The 17801-nt window shown below is 52.0% G+C and overlaps 4 protein-coding genes across 4 annotated transcripts; 3 read left to right on the plus strand and 1 right to left on the minus strand.

The window, feature by feature from the left end:
• Nucleotides 1-572: 572 nt before the first annotated feature.
• Z520_08145 (uncharacterized protein) lies at nucleotides 573-2925 on the plus strand (the record flags this gene model as incomplete). The annotated part of the gene is made up of 6 exons (XM_016778642.1): nucleotides 573-1431; nucleotides 1484-1580; nucleotides 1651-2050; nucleotides 2159-2307; nucleotides 2377-2680; nucleotides 2776-2925. 6 exons carry the CDS (start codon nucleotides 573-575, stop codon nucleotides 2923-2925), a joined length of 1959 nt encoding a protein of 652 aa, XP_016630490.1.
• Nucleotides 2926-4044: 1119 nt separating this feature from the next.
• On the minus strand, nucleotides 4045-13814 carry Z520_08146 (uncharacterized protein; the record flags this gene model as incomplete). The annotated part of the gene is made up of 2 exons (XM_016778643.1): nucleotides 4045-13696; nucleotides 13756-13814. 2 exons carry the CDS (start codon nucleotides 13812-13814, stop codon nucleotides 4045-4047), a joined length of 9711 nt encoding a protein of 3236 aa, XP_016630491.1.
• A 466-nt stretch (nucleotides 13815-14280) lies between these two features.
• On the plus strand, nucleotides 14281-16283 carry Z520_08147 (uncharacterized protein; the record flags this gene model as incomplete). Its single annotated transcript, XM_016778644.1, has 3 exons — nucleotides 14281-14381; nucleotides 14444-15623; nucleotides 15684-16283. 3 exons carry the CDS (start codon nucleotides 14281-14283, stop codon nucleotides 16281-16283), a joined length of 1881 nt encoding a protein of 626 aa, XP_016630492.1.
• A 970-nt stretch (nucleotides 16284-17253) lies between these two features.
• Nucleotides 17254-17615, plus strand: Z520_08148 (elongation factor 2; the record flags this gene model as incomplete). Its single annotated transcript, XM_016778645.1, has 4 exons — nucleotides 17254-17262; nucleotides 17320-17343; nucleotides 17439-17487; nucleotides 17537-17615. Coding segments are annotated over 4 exons (159 nt in total), but the record flags the coding sequence as incomplete, so codon positions are not given.
• Between the last annotated feature and the right edge of the window lie 186 nt (nucleotides 17616-17801).

A 17801-nucleotide genomic window follows, 5' to 3' on the forward strand; every position in this document is an offset into this window, starting at 1 on the left:
GCCATCTATCAAGGATGCGCAACAGCTTTTCGCGATGCTGTGAGGATGCAGCTTGCTTTTTCACTTGCAGACTGCCTTACGAGTTTAACCGAGTCAGCCAGCCACCTCCAGCGTCGCCTTCTATAGCTCGTGAATCTAGACGTGGCGGTTCTACGTTCCCTATGTTATTGGTGACGAATCCCTGGACTTGTGGCCGCATGAGCACGCAACTCATCAGCTCAATTTACCTGTTTGATCCTGCTCTTGCCTGTTACCGGACTCTGTGAGTCTTACCGCTTCAAACAGCTTACCCTAGCGTACCTTTTATCCGATTTCAAGCCAGCTCGTGGGATGGGGCCCTGCGCAGGCGGCTAGTTGTGGTATTTTGGGTCGCAGAACATTTGAGCTTTATGGTGCGAACAACTTCAGGTTTCCCGATGTCCTCGTATCTCTCAAAGATTTGGAATTATAGTCGCTTGCGCAACAGGATTTATAGTATTTATCACTTCTTCCGCGTCTCTGCAGAGCATATTTCTGAAGACTTGCTTTGTCTCAGACTGAAATCTTCCAAAGTACTAACTTGACTTCCAGTCATGGCTGCCCTGAACAAACTCAAGCAAGCCCATCAGCAAGGCGTTGTTCTAGGGTTGAAAGGCGTTGGTGATGTGAAGCCACGCTACGATATTGATGTCTTCTTGTTGAAGTACCCGGACACGTTCAACTTATTCTGTCTTGCCCTCGGCGAGTTGATGAATGATCCCGACTCAACCAAGATCATGGGCTACTATCAGATTGCAGGCATCCACGGACTTCCCAGTGCTATGTGGAATGGGGTTGCATCCAGCACCAAAGAGACTATCGGCACGACGAAGTATGATCAATCTGGCTATTGCGTACATGGCCTGCCAGAGTTTCCGACATGGCATCGTCCTTACTTGGCCATGTTGGAACAATCTATTTACTTGAAGATGCTCGAGATTGCGCAGAGCTATCCGCAGAAAGCCGACCAAGACGCTTACCGAACAGCCGCTCAAGATTTCCGATTGCCATATTGGGATTACTTTCGAGCACGCGGCCAGAATGCCAAATATGGCACGCGAACTTTCTCCTGGGATTTCAAGGCTCCCAGGATCTTCACCGAGACCGAGATCATGCTGGATGTCCCAGGAAAAGGCTTTGTGAGAAGACCCAATCCTCTGCAGTCGTTCAGCTTCCTTAAGGGTGGCAAGCTACCGCAGAAAGACTGGGACCTTGTGCCTCTGAAGTTAAGCGTTTACGACAAAGACAAAACCCTTCGACACCCCCGGAACGATCATCCAGTGGACCACTTGAACTACACTCTCAACACGAATTGGCAAGATGATCTACGCGACATCTCCAACGCAATCAGTGATTACGACCATGAGAAGATGGATGGGTTCGTCACGAATTACTACAGATCCTTGGAAGGCAGTGAGTATGCCAATGTAGAACGCCGACTGCATCGCTAACTCGAGGACTCAAGTTCATGGGGATTATCATATCAACATCGGTAACACCGCAGGTCACATGAGTGACGTGCCGATTGCGGCTTTCGATCCGATCTTTTGGATCCATCACGCGTGAGTGGTTTCTTTGGGACTTTTCCCCCGGCGAAGTAATCACAGACTAAAATCTCTGGGTGGTTGAAAGCCAAATTGATAGATGGTTTGCGGTGTGGCAGGCAGCACATCCGGACTCTTGGTTTGATCCCGGCGAGGATCAAGCACCGCTGCTCCCTTTCAGGACTTCAAAAGGCGATACCCCGGCCAACGATCGGTTCTGGGATTCAGCAGGCTCGAAATCCACCGAAACCTTTGGCTACACCTATCCCGATCTCAAAACAACACTCGAGCCTCATCAGCAAGGGTACAACAAACAGGTCGCCAAGGATTTTGTGGATCGATACAGATGGGCACAGCGAACGTCTAGAAGTCCGACCATTACTGGCACACCGCCGTCGGAAGGCCGGCTTGACATGAGTATTCTACCCGTGGATTCTGAGGCGCAGGTTTTCCAGTATGACAAGACGTCCAAGCCTAGAAAAAAAACAGTTACCTCTGCCGCTGTTGCTACGGCGGCTACATTCGCGCAACAGGCGAGCCTGGTGAAAGAAAGTCTTGCTGGGATGGTCGCTCGGGTGGTCGCAACAGAATCAGAGCCAAGTGAACCCACGGCTGAACAGAAAGCGACTGCGGCTCAGCGATCATTGAAGCACATGGACCCGGCTGAAGTCGCCATGGCAGACGATTCCGACATTGACGAGTCACGAGTGGAACGTCAATGGTATGTAGATGACTCTGTGGAAAGGTAAGTCTGATGTGCTCAGTGCTCACCTCCTCTCTGCTGGTCGCTTATTGGGGCTAACGTCGGAATCAGGCTTGCTCTCAATGGATCTTTTACCATCTTCTACTTCATTGGAACTCCACCCCCGGTTGCTGTCCCCACAAGTCAATATATATCCTATCGCACGCTCGGCGGAATCAGCCACATCTTTGCCGCTCCAGTCGAAGCATGCGACAACTGCCACATGCAGGCAGTAAATCTCAACCATCTACAGACCGACACGGCGGGAATCACGTCCACCTTGCTCGACTACATGCTGACCGGAGACCTTGCGGACCTCAGTCCCGAGAATGTGAAGCCTTTCTTGGTCAAAAACTTGAAATGGAGAGTGGTAACGGTAAGCCTTTTCTTCTCCCTTTTTTTTTTTGGAAAGAGTAAGGACAAGTTTTCTTCATAAAACATTTAGCTAACGAGCCACTGTTGGTGATCAAGGCTACCGGAGAGCTTGTCGATCCTCGCACCATCCCGAGCTTGAAGTTCGGCATTACTTCCAGGCTGGAGACTGTGGGTGACGATGGTGGCAGGGTCACATGGCAAGAGTTCCCTGAAGTCATCACAGAGATCATCCAAGCCTCTTCGTAGCGTGGAGGGAACGAATGCATCATGCAGCCCGTAGAGGCGGCCATTTGGTCGTTTGACCCGAGCCTGCAAGGATGATGCTAGACTGACGACCTACAAGTAACCAGTGTCTGAAGAACCTGGTTGTTTGAACTTAATGATAAGACGCCTATGTGAGACGAGAAGCCCATTTGATATTACGGGAACTATCAGGATCAAGTGGTTATCTTAAGATCTTACGGCTAGAAGTTTTCGAAGCCCACAGTGGAACCATGGAGGTTAGCACTTGGAGCAACTAACTCCTTTCGTCGTGGTCGCTGCGCAATGCGTATGAGTAGGTAGTCTAGTATAATCGGGCTATATTAATTACCATCTCGACTCTCGACTTACCCACCTAGGTAGGCTACCGTATGTATTATTATGTATTTCAGCCTTACTTCAGGGACCTACCTACCTACCTAGTATCCTCGTGAGTTGCAAATTCCCTGCCTTCACGCTCCTACCTGACCTAGCTTTGCATGAGTAGTACGGGGTCGCCAGCCTATCGAAGGGGCTTCCCCCCACTCTCTCTACTTAGGTAGTCATACAACCCCAAACCACCTGGTCAAAGGGGGTATGTGCAAAAGCTAGGTAGTCGCTAGAGGTGGGCCAAGCCGTGTTTGAAAAATTACATGGACAAAGTTGCATACCTACATCACGCCCAAACGGCGACCGGGGCGGGGGGGGCGGTTTATTCGTCGTCTATGCCGAGTACTGCGGCAGAGCCCGCTATAATCGGTCAGTTTTGCTCGGGGGTTGGTGCGTGAAATGCTGAGCAAGACCGGGTTGGCCTTTGTCGTCCGTACGAAGTATTTGGACATCTCAGACTCGCGTGTGCTTCGCCGCCGTGCAAGGCGTTGTACAAGGACGTCATGATGAAGTACTTGGGGTCCAATCCCGTTGTCAGATCGAACTTCTAAAGGAACTTGCGGAAAACAGTCAACAAGATCAACAGCAAGAGCAACAAAAAAGTTTTGTATCCAATGCCCATTCACAGTATACTAGCTTTTCCCATGCCTTCCCAAGAAATTACCGAAGCCATTCCCACGACGCCACCGCTATGCTCGGGGTCGCCCAATCAAAGAAAATAAGCAAGAAGGGAGATCAGCTTGCCCCCAGAATCCTGGTGTACGCATCCTCCACCTCCCTGGCAATCTCCAACAGACTCACAATCGCGATGCTATGCGTTGCCTCGGGCAACTTGTCCCGGTGTAATCCGATCCACTCCAAAGGCGGCGTTGCCTCGCCCATGTCCCGGAGCTGTGGCGTATCAATTATCGGCGGCTCAAGTGCCACATAGGTGAATTTACTCAGTGGGACATTGACGACCGCAGTGATCTTCTCTTGACGGCCGTTTTCACCATCTTGCGAAGGCTCGGCGGTGACTTTGATGGCAGATGGTGGTAGGGGTTTTCCTAAACGTGAGGCCAGAGCACGGGAGTGGGCCTGCCACATGCCGCGGATGAAGCTGATTCGAGCATAATTCCAGCCAACGTCGACTTTTCCTTCAAAGGTGCTCCGGAAGGTATATTCAATGGTGTTGGAGTCTGCGACCTGCCAGGTCTGCATTGCTGAGACGAGACGAGGCACTTTGACGATGGTCCCGCCTCGAGAGGTGGTGGCTCTGTCAATTACATCTGGCACTGAAACCTCGCTCAAGGCCTTTGTGGTGGCCCGGTTCACGCTCGACAGCGCGACTCTGAGTTGTCCTAGCGTCATTCCCAGTGCGCTGTGGGTTTTGCCTTCAGTCGTAGCCACGGCAAACCTTGCCTGTACCTCGGTCGCTTCGACCTTGAGAATCTGATTGTCGAAGAATGTGTTTGGGAAGACCCCAGCATCAAGAGCTCCCAGAGTCAGAACCACGTCTGTATGCAACGCGAACGTGCCCTTGGCTGCAGCTTTCTCCTTGCTTTTCCTGACCGGAGCTGGATTGCTCCAAGTGCTGGATGGAAACATCGATTTCCTTCGGAGGAACTTATCCAGGTCCTGGAGCGACGTCTCGTATGCTTCGTGCTTCTCCTGCATTAACCGTTCGAACGCCTGCACGAGGGCAAGACCCTGGGCAGCAGTGGCCGTGGTGCAGAAGACTTGGACTTTGCCGCCGTCGACGAGCCCGACCAGCCGATCGCTGTCGTGTCCGAGACCCTGCCTCACGTTGTACATCAAAAATTCGAAGAAAGAGATGTCTGCTACCGCGAATGGTTGATAATCGAAGGCAGCCTTGACGCGGAAATGCTCGAAACCAATGGACGCTTGGACAAGAGGAGCGCGCGTTTTTGCCGTAGCATCCTCTGGCCATTTGATCGACGTCCGTGCTCGCATGTTCTCCAGCTCAATGAAGCCACTCATCCGCCCTGTGCTGTCCACGCCCACTCTGTCGAATCCTATGCACAAGTTCTGCTCCGAGTCGCTGTTCTTTCTTGACGAAGCCCACAGCTTGGAGACGGTGAAGACGGACTTGCCGAGCCCCTGGCCAAGGTCGACTGAGAGCTGAACTTCCTGCACAGACACGATAGCATGCCATGGTAAGGTGCCCTTCCCAGAGAGCTCCTGATAGCGCTGCATTGCGTAGGCCTGTTGATCCAGGGGAGATGCCACGGGAGCACTCGGTTTGGACTTACTGCGAAGTTCTGGAGGGTACCAGATTTCGCGGAAAAGAAGAAAGTCCTGCAGCTGTTTGGCATTGATGTCCGTCTTCATCGGACTGATGTTGAGAACCGCCGAAATACCGGTTGTGGCACTCACATGCTTGCTGTTCATCAGCGACATGACGATGGAATCCACTTCAAAGCTCGCGGTGGATTCCCGCGAGTAAACGTGTTGTACTGATGCGCCCAGTTTATTGAATGTGGTCTGAATTGCAAAGAATCGTTCCTGATCTGGCGCAGACACGGTGTTGACCCTAACGAAGATGTCTGCAAACCTGGCCGTGGCCGCCACCCTTGCAATTGGCTGACAGCTCAAGCTGAATTCCTGTGGCTGGATATAAAGGCCGGCGTTCAACTTGCAGCGACCAAAAATGGCACTAGGATTCGAGTTACTCAGAGTGGCATCGGAGATGTAGCTGCGAGCGTCTTGTGATGGGCTAGCCTTGACGTCGGCGGGTCGATCTGAATCGCCCAGAATCTCTTTGATACTTGCTGATATCTCTTGCACCAAAGGCACGACGGTGGGGTAGAGAGTATTCGAAGACGCTGCGACTCTGACCTCGGTGCTGAGGGATGGATCGTCCTTATTGTCGTCTTTGTACTCGACTTTTAGGGCAACACCGGGAGCTTTCAACACAGCTGACGACACGTCCTCTCCTTGGACTGCTTGACCATAGCGGCCAGCCCGAGAACGTTTCTTGCCTTTGAAGAATCCGAATACTGAGTTCTTGTGTTCGGCCTCAGAACGAGGACTGATATGGACGACAGCTCCGGCAAAATCAGCGTCAACCAGAAGGGATGCCAGTCGCTTCCCACCCAGCAGATCTATTTGAGAGGCTTGTGGTGTTGCTGGACTGGTCTCACGGAAACTCTTCGCTCTGCGTAACTCGGCGCTGGCATTGCCAAGGGAGTTCTGTAAGGCGTGACCTGGTATCACAAAGTCGGAAGCGAGTCGGAGGTCCAGGGCTTTCCCTTTTGCTTGGAATGCGAAGCGTCGTTCATGCTTCGTGGACAGGTAGGCCGTGGCAAAGACAACTTCCGGTAGCAAAGCAGAGTTGGCTGTCCGTACCGTAGGTTTCTTCGACTGTGACTGTGGGACGATCTGTAGTTGTGTGTCCACTATCGATAGTCGGGCGGTACCCTCTTGCCGGGTCTTGAGATCGACCTTTCGTATCGAGAAGACCAGATCCTCCGTCTCACGGGTGGCCGAAAGCCCAGGGCTTTTCGCCAAATTCCATCGTATCATGATATTCTCAAGGTCGAGAGCATAGGTCGACGCGTAGAGAATTGTTGAAGCACCGTCGACGCTCTCAGCCGCCGTTTCACTGACCGCGTCCATTGTCGGTTCTCTGGGCCTCAACCGATCCGTGATGCCAGCAGTGGTCATCCTCCGAATCCGCTGGATGTTCTCCCCATCATCGGCAAGTTTGAGGGATTTGATTCGATCCTGCAAAAACGCAACAATGTCGACCGCCAGGGTGGCACTCTCCTCGAAAAGCTCCACAGCGATTCCATCGCTCCAAGCCCTATAAACCTGGACTGTCCCTGAGTTCCCGACGGTCTCGGTCTTTCCCGAGGCTTTCAAACCTATGGTGCAGCTTCCAAAATTGGTTCGCTCGTATCTGGTGCTGCGATAGAGCCCAACGCCGATGCCCTGAGAGTTGAGAATAAATTGTGGCCGCTCGTGGATCGAGTCTGGACGGCTCGCCTCATTGTGTATGTACAATGTCGTCCCTTGAAGCTTGAGCTCCATGTCAGCCCGGTAGTCCTGATCTTCCCTGACAGACGGAGCACTAAAGTGAATCTTGATCCCTGCTAGGGTTCCGTGAATTGCATAGCGAAGCAAAAGAGTGGCATCAGCTGGTTCTTCCACCTTGGCTTTGGATTTTCCACCTGTTATATGATCAACAGATTCTTGCACTTGCTGAATTGCCCTCCTGGCATCAAGTATTAGTTGTATCACACCAGGCTGGTTGAACGCGTCGAAGCAAGCTCGTACACCCGAAGCTTCCAGATTGATCTGCTCGACTGTCATGCGAGCCCGGACGGAAATGAGGGAGTCTGTCTGGGCTACGGAAAGACGTCCGTTAATGGGCGGCATCTTCAAGAGGGACAGATTGCCCCGAGAAGCACCCTGGGATACTTCAAACAAATGCTCGTGCTCTTTGATGTCAAAATTGACATCCAATCCCCCATTTCGCCGCGGAATGATTGACGTACGGGCCACGTTCCCGGCAATGGCATAGTGCAGAGATGGAACCACCACAAAGTTCAACCTATAGTCATCCAAAAACATGGCCACACGGAGGTCAAGATCTAGAGGATCGTTTGAGCTTGAGATCTTTTGAACTTTGTTGTCGCTTGCGCTGGGAACCAGATGGACCAGATCAACAATTGTCGCAACTTCTTCGCGGACGACAGAATCGGCTGCGACAAGCAATTTGACAATATCTTCCTTCATCTGAAACCGAAGCTTGTGCGAGGCTGCACAGAGTTGAACAACCATCTTTTGGTCTCCGGAGCTGTCGGCCGGCTGGGGCCACACCGACCCATAGAGCTTCGGCATACGGAGGCGCCACATCATCAAAGTGTGAGAATGGCTTCTGAACTTGGCCACTGCTGTGTATGCTGCAACCGTAAAGGAGGAAATCGTAGGCTGGGAGCCGCCTTCGGAGAAAGAAATACCGCTTCGAAAACTTTCAGCTGCCCATTTCAGTTTGAGGTTGATAGTGGTGAGGTAAATGGAGGCTGCATCAGCTCCCACCATAACTGTAAAATGGTTTCTTTTTGCGGTCAGGGTTTGCGCTGTCTTCTCGATGGATTTGTTGGTTTTTGGTGTTTTCAGTGTCAGAGGGTTACCCAGTTCAATGACTTGACGGGCGAGTTCAACCAGGGCCCAATTGAGATGGAGCGAGGTGTCTGCAGTGTAGGCTTGAAGGATGATTCTCCGCGCGTTGCTGCCGATGCCGGAGGTACCTGCAGGGCGCAGGATTATGTTGAAGTCAAGGCCGAGTAGAGCCAGATCACTCTGACGGGGGCCGGGATCCAAGATAATTTCAAGTTTGCCCACGATGATTTCCGACTGTACAACGAGCTTGTTGTTGACTGCTTCCGGCGTTTGGACACGCCCGCATTCGAACAGAGAGCTCATAATTGGCACTGCATCGCGCGCGTAGTCCCAGCCTCGCCACGCCTCGAAGGAAGAAAGAACCTGGAGTTTAGCTGGATCTTTCAGCTCGAGATCTTCGCAGCCGCATTTTCCGATGAAGTCTCGTCCCTGGTCTTTCTCGAGGGTGGCGAATATGTACCTGAGCCTAGAAATGATCTTCCAGGAGTCGCTGAGACGGACATGTTTGTCCGCGCTTCTGAGCACATAGGAGGGCCTGATCAAAAAGATGGGATCCGAAATTGCGTTGCCCGCTTGAGTCAGATGATAGATCAAGTGCCTTGATTTGTAGCTCTGGTCAAGGCCCTCGAAGGCATCGACAATGCGATCTACCATTGACACGGTCCTTTGAATCAGCCCTGCCATGCTGTTGAGTTGATCCGCCCATAAGACCACGTCAAAGTTGCTCAACTGTAGTTTTGAGTTGATGTCTTCTTTCAAGCAGAACCAAAATCCCACGTTCGCGAGCGAGACTGCGGTCTGAGCGGAAGGTCTCTCAGCCTCAAGGGTATCGTCCCTGACAGACACAGAGAGGTTTTCAATTGAACCATACGCCAGCTGACTATGCGGCGGGGTGGGCGCGAACCTGGTACTAGTCTTTGGATGTAAGAGGCGGTAAAACAATTGTGAGCTCCGGAGTTTCACGTCATACTGGTCCTCCTTTGGAACTGATGTACTGCCTTCGCCTTCGCCTTGTAGGCCGTTGATCAACCTAACATGTACGAAGGGCAACTGGACAGCGAAGTCCACAACGTGGCCTCTGTCGTCGTGCTTGTGAGTTTCTAGTATTCGCTTCATGACCGTAATTTGGACCTTGTCCAGTTGGTCAACCGGGTGATCTTCATTTAGTTCTCGAATCAAGTCCGCTATTGAAAGGAAGAGAGAGGGAGTGCAGAACCCTGTCAGACCATTCTGAACCATGAAGACAACACCATTGTGTGGCGTGTCCTCGAATTCGTCTGGTATGGCACCAGAATCTTTGGTGGCCGCGGGCGTCAAGGAGGGAAATTGAGCAGGATCCAAGTCAGGTAGCTGGGGCATATGTCTTGTATTGGGTTGTACGTGGTGCAGTGAGAAGTGTGGCGGAGTCCATGGACTAGAGAATGTTACCAATGCTTGATGCACATCTCGGTCTCTAGAATGAAGACGATCCGGGCCTTCTCGGCTTAAATCAGAGTTGTCCGACGGGCGTGGCCGGGATCGTGCAGGACCATGATCTGACTCATTTGGCACCCGAGACTCGACGGACAATCCATTTCGCAGCGGAGTTGATGATGCTGATATAAAGGAGGCCTGTCGTCCTGTACCACGTCTCCGACCATTATGATCCCTGGATTCAGGAAACGTCGTTTTCTCCACTCTTCCCACCGGTTCAGGCATCGCGGGCACTGGCATGGCCGGCGGATCACGGGCCCAGTCAGGTGTCCGGTGATTTGGCGGGTAATGCTTGCCAGAATCTAACAACCAATCTGCACGGTGGGTTCGCTGGTCATGATAGCGGATATGCTGTTGTTGCAATGCGCGGGTATGTGCAAGATTGTCTGTCTTGTCCAGCGTCCCAATCCGAAGAGAGGTCTCAAAGCAGGCAAAGGTCTCTGCCAAGCCTGATCTTCGATCGTGAGTTCGCAAAGCGGCTTTATAATCCACGGCGGCGAGAGCAACCCGAGGGACGCTGGCACGCAAAGTCTTTGCAAAGCTGGAGTTGGCCCAGTCGCTGAATGAGACATCAGATTCGGAAAGCTCCAGCATGTAGGCAGTTGATCCTGAGACCAGCCAAAGACGGAGACCGGCGAGATTGGCTCTGAGGAAGGTCACATCGTGAACAGCCGTCCGATTGAAAGGTGGCAAGGAATTTTCATCGTCGTCCAGGGTATAGATGAATGCCATGATGGAATTAATCAGGGTCTGAACAAACTTCGTGGAGCATTCGCCCATGATCTCACCAACATTGATATCCCAATGACAGGCGTATGCGGGCTCCGAAGGTGGTGCCCCAAAGAGCCTATGACCGTACACGCCGGCGCCATCAATGAACAGTTGACAGTTCGTGATTGAGCTGGACGGCTCGTTGCCCTTAACTGTTATAGACTCAAGCGAAGCCTCGAGCGGACTTGAGCTAACCTGTAAGTCCATGTAATAGTTGGTAAAGCGCATGTCGGCGTCGACTAAAAGGATATCCACACGGACGTTTTCTCGCTGTGAGTAAATGTTTGCAGGTAACAGCACGCAGGAGTTCTCGGCTCGGATAGTCAAGATAACATCCAAGTCATTGTCCTTTTTGCTGCTTGGTCGCGGTCGCTGGAGCTCGTTACCGGCCAACGTATCCTGATACTCCTCCAGCGTCCTGAAATGCAGATCCTCACCAAAGTAGTTCTCCTTGACGTTCACGAAATAGCGGATAAGGTAGCCATGCAAAAAGAACTTGGGCGCATACCCTGTAATGGTCATGAACAGAGAGTCTGTCAAGCTGGGAGACGTATTGGGATAGTAGTTATAGGAGCCTTCGAGATTAAGCAGCTTGAGCGTCATCATTGTTGTGTCCTCAGCGAGCGTATTGAGCGTGTTCCACACCGGTGTGATGAGTTCCAGATATGCATTATGACCCTCGCCAATGAACTTGACGCTGCTCTGACGAGGCGAGAAGTACTGCATGGGAATATCCACATTTCCAGCCAGCGACTGGAATCCTAGGACTAGGAATGCGTTTTCCTCAAGGTCACATGGGTTGTCAATAATGTTATAGTCGTTTGCGTTGAGATATAGCTTCAGGTCCGAGAATGTCAAGTGGAGTTGATAGACAAACGGTACAAAGGTCATATAGTCCGGCTTCTGCCCTGCTGTAAAGTCGCTAACAAGATCTGTCAGCAGAATCATGTGGTCTCTCAAGAGAAACATCTCCATGGCACTGCTCTCAATGTCAAAAGCCCAGGTATGAAGGGCATTCCACACTAGAGGATTGGACAGGTCACATGAAACCTTCTGGGACGGACAACGCCAAAGCAATGCGTGATTGACGCTAGAAGTAGCTTTCGTCTGCTTCAGGTCAAGTCGCAGATAATTTCTGTAGCCTTCTGGTCGCGGGACCATGTCCATGTCGTACCGCACTGTCGAATCTTGGCCTGCTGAGACGGTCAACCAACCAAAGGGGCGGATATCGGGCCCTAGCTTGGTCTTTGGAGCGCGACGGAATCGAAAATGTCTCTTTTCACGTTGCTTCCGTACAGCGGCAGCTTCCCTGACGGCGTGCGCCCGATTTCTCCACTGCCAGTCTTTCGAGCGTTCTCTCGTCGGTACACGGAGACTAACTTCATCCTCAAGATCAACGCGTATCGTCATCACCGTGTATTGCCGCACGTCGCCTACTTTAACAGGCGGGGGTGGTGTCACTGATCTGTAGGGATTTGGGACAAATGCCGACTGGATTTCAATGCGAAGGCGGTCGGCCCAGGGTCCGTAGTTTACAAAGCCACCTTTGACAGTCAGGTCCATCCCGTAGGCTGGTGGCTTTGACATATTGATGTCGTCCACGTTTGCATGTCGGCCTAGGTCCGCATCTTCTTCTGTCACTTTGCCCGGCATGTCCCAGAAGAACTTGAAGTGAACTTCTGGCGAGTCTAGGATTTGTGAGAACCTGGCATATTCCACATGAGACCAGCCTTCGTGATCGTCGCGCTCGTCCTCATCCAAATACCTACCAAGGCCATGCCACGATCGATTCTCATCTGGGAATTCGTCATAGAGGTGATATTTCTTAGTATCACCGTCCTGCGATGCAGTGGTGCGGAGGGAGCCCCTTGAACTGCCTATGCCCGGCAAAAGACGTCTGAGACCACGGAAAGCTTTACCAATTCGGCGTCTTAGACCGAGATTCACTTGCCACCACCTTCGTCGTTGGTACAGAGACTCTGCAGCTGATATTATTCTCTCAGCAGCGACATACTGAGTTCTGCGAAAGTCAGGATTAGGTTTCATTTCGACTTTGGGATGTTCAATAGTAAAGTCGAACACCTGCCGGAAGAAGTCGGACGACCTCGCCGCGGATGCATCGATGTGGCCTTTCGCGGCTGCAAAGGTAGTGACGACCAACGCCCGCGTGTTCTCATTCCCAAGCGAAATTGCCCCTTTTGAGCACTCGACAGCAATCGGTAAGGCTCGCAGGATCCAGGGATAAAAGGACGGTATATCTGTGGCAGGACCCTCCGTGTCCGCGGCCACGCTGGTATAGGTCTCAGCCCGTCCGATGGGAACAGCAAACTCACTCGATGGTGAGAGCCGGTCAGCCTTTTCGCTAAGTGGGCTATCCGCAGTGCTGTCGCTGGAAGTGGCGTCTTTCGAATGGGGCCTTGTCTTGTCCCGACGGAGATGAAGCTTGCCCAGCTTGTGTTCTTGTTTCTGCCCGGTAGTATGATGTTGCGCACCACCGTCCTTGGGATCATGATTTAAGACATCTTGGACAATAGAGTCGTATACAGGCGTTCTGTTGTAGACGAACCATTCCAAGCCAGTGATATGGGCCGAGATTCGGGCGTCCGCGATCGGTTTTCTCCTAAGTCTGCCATGCTCAGGGTCTTCAAAATGGGTTTCCGACTTGTCAGAGCCACCTACAGGCGACGACTTCTTCTCCTTGAGTACAGAATCCTCCTCTTCCCCTTCCAGCACCGTGAGATCCACTTGCCGCGCGGAAGACTGCCAGTACCTCCAAGTGATGTAGCCATGCTGGATTAGGACTGTTTCATTCTCGGCGTGATAGCGAATGCCTTTGAAGAAAATCCGCCCAGCTAAGAAGGATAGCTGAAGGGCTTGTATGTCAACCCAGACTCGGTACTTGTGCCAGGTGAAGGCTCTCAGCCCATAGGAGACAAGGGTCGCGAATAGGCGGTTAAAGTAGAAGAGGAAGAAGAGTGTCAAGCAAGAGCAGGTGAGGAGTTCAATGAACCATGTCCTAGAGGATGTTAGCACCAACCTGGATCATTCGTAGGCATGTTTATTATGGGTGCTCACCAATTGAAAGAGGTGTTCCTCGAGATGGGAGCCCCGACCAAGTTATCCACATCCGACATGATTCATTTGGCTGCTACCATGCGACGACAAGTCCATGGTCACCGGGATTTCAGGAGCGGTCGCATCGTCTGTTGTGTTGGAGGAGCGCGCAGCAATATAAGATGGCTGCTAAGAGGACCTCGAGCGTATGCAACGGAAGCTGAACCCGCGTTAAGGTGCGTATTGGGTGCGGATGTGGACTGGATCTGGACTGAGATGCACGATGATGACTTGCAATGTTTCCTGTTTCCCCGCAGAAAACCCGACGAAGGCGCATGCCATCCATCATCGCCTGCACTTTTTCATGATCGCGCTGCGTGACCTGTCTACACCCTCACATTAGCGGAGACCAACTTCAGTCATTCCTCTACCTCTTTCTGGTGTGGTCCCGAGTCGACACAATGTTTGCTTGGAGTCCTCGATAACAGGACTGAAGCTCCTCCCGCTGCGGTGCAGGTGCCTGGAGGGCATTGCGTGCCAACCATCATGGAAACAATGGCAAGCGGTGGAACGGGCAACAAGCTGACGAGAGTCATCATCATTCTGACTGGAGTATCGTCACTGCTTGCTACTCTGATATCGTTGGTGTACGTCTGGAGATCTCCAAATTGTTGTTCTCAAGGTATCCCAGTACTAATTCGCACGCCAGTTCAATATGGCTTCAATCCAAGAATTACAGGAAGCCTTTGCTGCAACGATATGTCATTCGGATCCTGCTCATGGTTCCCATCTATTCCGCTGCCTCATGGGCTTCAATCGTGTCCCTGAAAGCGGCCTTCTACCTCGATCCTCTTCGTGACGTTTACGAAGCCTTCACAATATACACTTTCCTCCAACTCCTCGTCAACTTCCTCGGCGGCGAACGATCCCTCATTATCATGATGCATGGGCGAGCTCCTGTCTCTCACCCGTGGCCCATAAGTCTGTGGTGCGGCAAGATGGACATTTCGGATCCACATACCTTTCTCCTGATCAAAAGAGGTATCCTGCAGTATACCTGGCTCAAACCCATCCTCAGTGTTGCCACCATCATCCTCAAGCTCACAGGGACATACCAAGAAGGCTACATCTCCTTGGGCTCGGGTTACTTTTGGACAGGCCTCCTGTACAATGTCAGTGTGACCTTGAGCTTATATTTTCTTGCTATGTTCTGGGTCTGTATGCATGAGGATCTTAAACCATTCCGACCTATGCCAAAATTCTTATGCATCAAACTCATCATCTTCGCTTCGTATTGGCAAGGATTTTTCCTGTCTATTCTGCAATTTCTCGGGGCTATCCCGAATGACGTCCCAGGCTACACCCCGGACAACCTTGCTGCAGCCATCCAAGACGCCTTGATCTGTTTTGAAATGCCCATATTCGCCGTGGCACATTGGTACGCCTTCTCTTGGCATGACTACGCCGATGTCACCATCTCGGCGGCTCGCATGCCAGTCAAGTACGCGCTCAGAGATGCCTTTGGTCCCAAGGACCTGATCCAGGACACGAAGGAGACATTCAGAGGAAAGGATTACGACTATCGCACGTTTGATTCTGGAGACAATGTTATTGCTCACGAGGAATCTCACTCGCGCGTTGCCAGGATGATGGACGGCATGAGGTATGAAAGAGGAGGGAAGGGCAAGTATTGGATTCCAAAGCCCCAAGGGCCAAACAGTCGGACACCCCTCTTGCCAAAGGACGGATCATCTCGGGCCCCGGCACCAGAATCTCGAGGCAAGGCTCACGAATACAGAGCAACAGATCCTGATATTGAGATTGGCATTGATGCCGAAGACGAGAGGTTATTCACTAATGCGCGGGCTCTGGAATTCGGGGATTGGAACGTAAGTTATGCACACCTTCGTGGACTCTGGGCCATGTTTCTAACTGTCCTCCTTCTACAGTATCCAGTCGTCACCGCCCACGAAGCACGGCGCGAAGACTGGTTGCGACGTGATCCCAACCTGCTAACCACCTCCACAAACCGTAACCTCTTTCAGCCGACTCGAGACCGGAAGAGCCGCCGTCAGAGTGAAATCCAGGCGAGCATCCAAAAAGGCAAGAACCGGAGCACGTCACCTTCCGAAAACTCGTCACAACAAGGTGCCATAGAAGCGAAGTTGAAGCGCCCAAAAGAGCGCTCACCCTCGGCTTCTGGCAAATCCGACCGCAGCCAGCTCGTGGATCTGGTTGTCGAGGACTCAGAAGCAGAAGAAGCGGAACGCGTCAGAGCTCGCAAGGAAGGCAGTGACGCTTGGAATCGAAAGCCTCAGCGACATTTTGTACGCACCTACAGCATCGACGAGGAGGCTCCAGAAGGGCAGGAGATACGAGAAGGCTGGGATCCGGCTAGTGTGGCGCCGAGGCCGCCGCCCCCTGAGAGGGCAGTGAGTGACGACGAGAACAATTTTGTCGACCACAGGGAAGAGGAAGAGCGCCCGACAGAGCGTGGAGAAGGCCAGTACGCCAACATGATTGAGGAAGATAATGTGTGGAGTCGATGACATTTGTAACACCATTCTAGGAGGCAAGGAGAGTCCTGGTTCTGGGACCGGAGCTCTTTGGGATGATTGGTATGGTTTCCGACCGTGAATTACCGCCTGTCCTGTATATGGTGGGCAGTGAGAGCGTTCGAGCGGGCGTGGTTAATGCCGCGACAAGTTTTGGTCTGTTCTAGGTCCCTTGAGGGTCGCGTCGTCTTTGCGCCACCCTCTGGCATTTAGCAAAGGTATAAATTACGAGCAAGCGCACATAAAGCCTGTTTGAATTGGTCAGCCTTGTTCTGTAGATCGAGGGCATCGGAATGCTTGTCCAATAGTCTTCTTCAGCATGTATACCGAGTACCACAGGATACGGTAGGTAGGTAGTCACATATCATGCGCCTGCGATGACTCACCGCCATTCACTCGTGTCATGTTTGACCAAGGCTGGATGCCATGTACTTGGGGTAGAGTCATAGTACATCCTGTTGGGTACCATGGGTACCTATCTGACGGGATAGAAGCGGTGGCCAAGCCGGAGTTAACAGCTAGGACGGCAACCCGAAAGGCGAGTGCGGCATCATTGGCGGGGTACCAGCCCATAGCACCGCTTACAGGCCTGCCGCACAGTGCACACCACTCACTGCGCCCACTCACAGAGTCACCATCACTCACCACCATTTCACTCCATCAAAGCCCCACGTGAAAGCTTGCTTGGCAAATTGCCGCACTCGACGCTGCATTTCTAACCACCAAGATTTTCTCGTCTCAGTCCAACCCCTCCTTCACCCTCTTTACCCTTCGAGTTCTCCCTCGCCAACACGCGGCTCAACCAGCTGCATTTTCCATCTTCCTTCATCTATCCCAGCGCAGGTTCTCGCCCCGTATTTTGGCAGATCGAGCGAGCTCTCGATTTGCACCAATTCTTCTCAATAGCTCAAGGGAGCGCACTTTCAAGCCGTTCTAGGGCAGTTCAACATCAAAAACCGTCAAAATGGTCAACGTAAGTCTATGCCTTGCTCGCTGTCTATGAAATGGCCATGACTGACTTTTGAGGTAGTTTACAATCGAAGAGATCCGCGCTGTGAGTTACCCCTCCATCGACAACACCAGATTATGGGATTGGTTCTCATTGGAATCTGGCTGTTTTGCTTTGATATGGACTAACACCTCAAAAAGTTGATGGACAAGCCGGCGAACATTCGCAACATGTCTGTCATTGCTCACGGTTTGTGGTAATCCGCCGTCTTGAGATTGCGCAAGCTGACCACCTGCAGTCGATCACGGAAAATCTACCTTGACCGATTCTCTCGTCCAGCGAGCCGGTATTATTTCTGCAGCAAAGGCAGGCGAAGCGTAGGTTTTGGTATCGACATGTACTCAAGGGAAAGATAATAACGATTTCGCAGTCGGTTTACAGACACGAGAAAAGATGAGCAGGAGCGTGGTATCACCATCAAGTCGACCGCTATCTCCCTGTATGCCCATCTTCCGGATGAAGAATCTTTGAAGGACATTCCCCAGGTAAGAGATGCCCCCCCC

Source organism: Fonsecaea multimorphosa (assembly GCF_000836435.1).
Source record: "Fonsecaea multimorphosa CBS 102226 unplaced genomic scaffold supercont1.17, whole genome shotgun sequence".
Taxonomy (NCBI): Eukaryota; Fungi; Ascomycota; class Eurotiomycetes; order Chaetothyriales; family Herpotrichiellaceae; genus Fonsecaea; species Fonsecaea multimorphosa.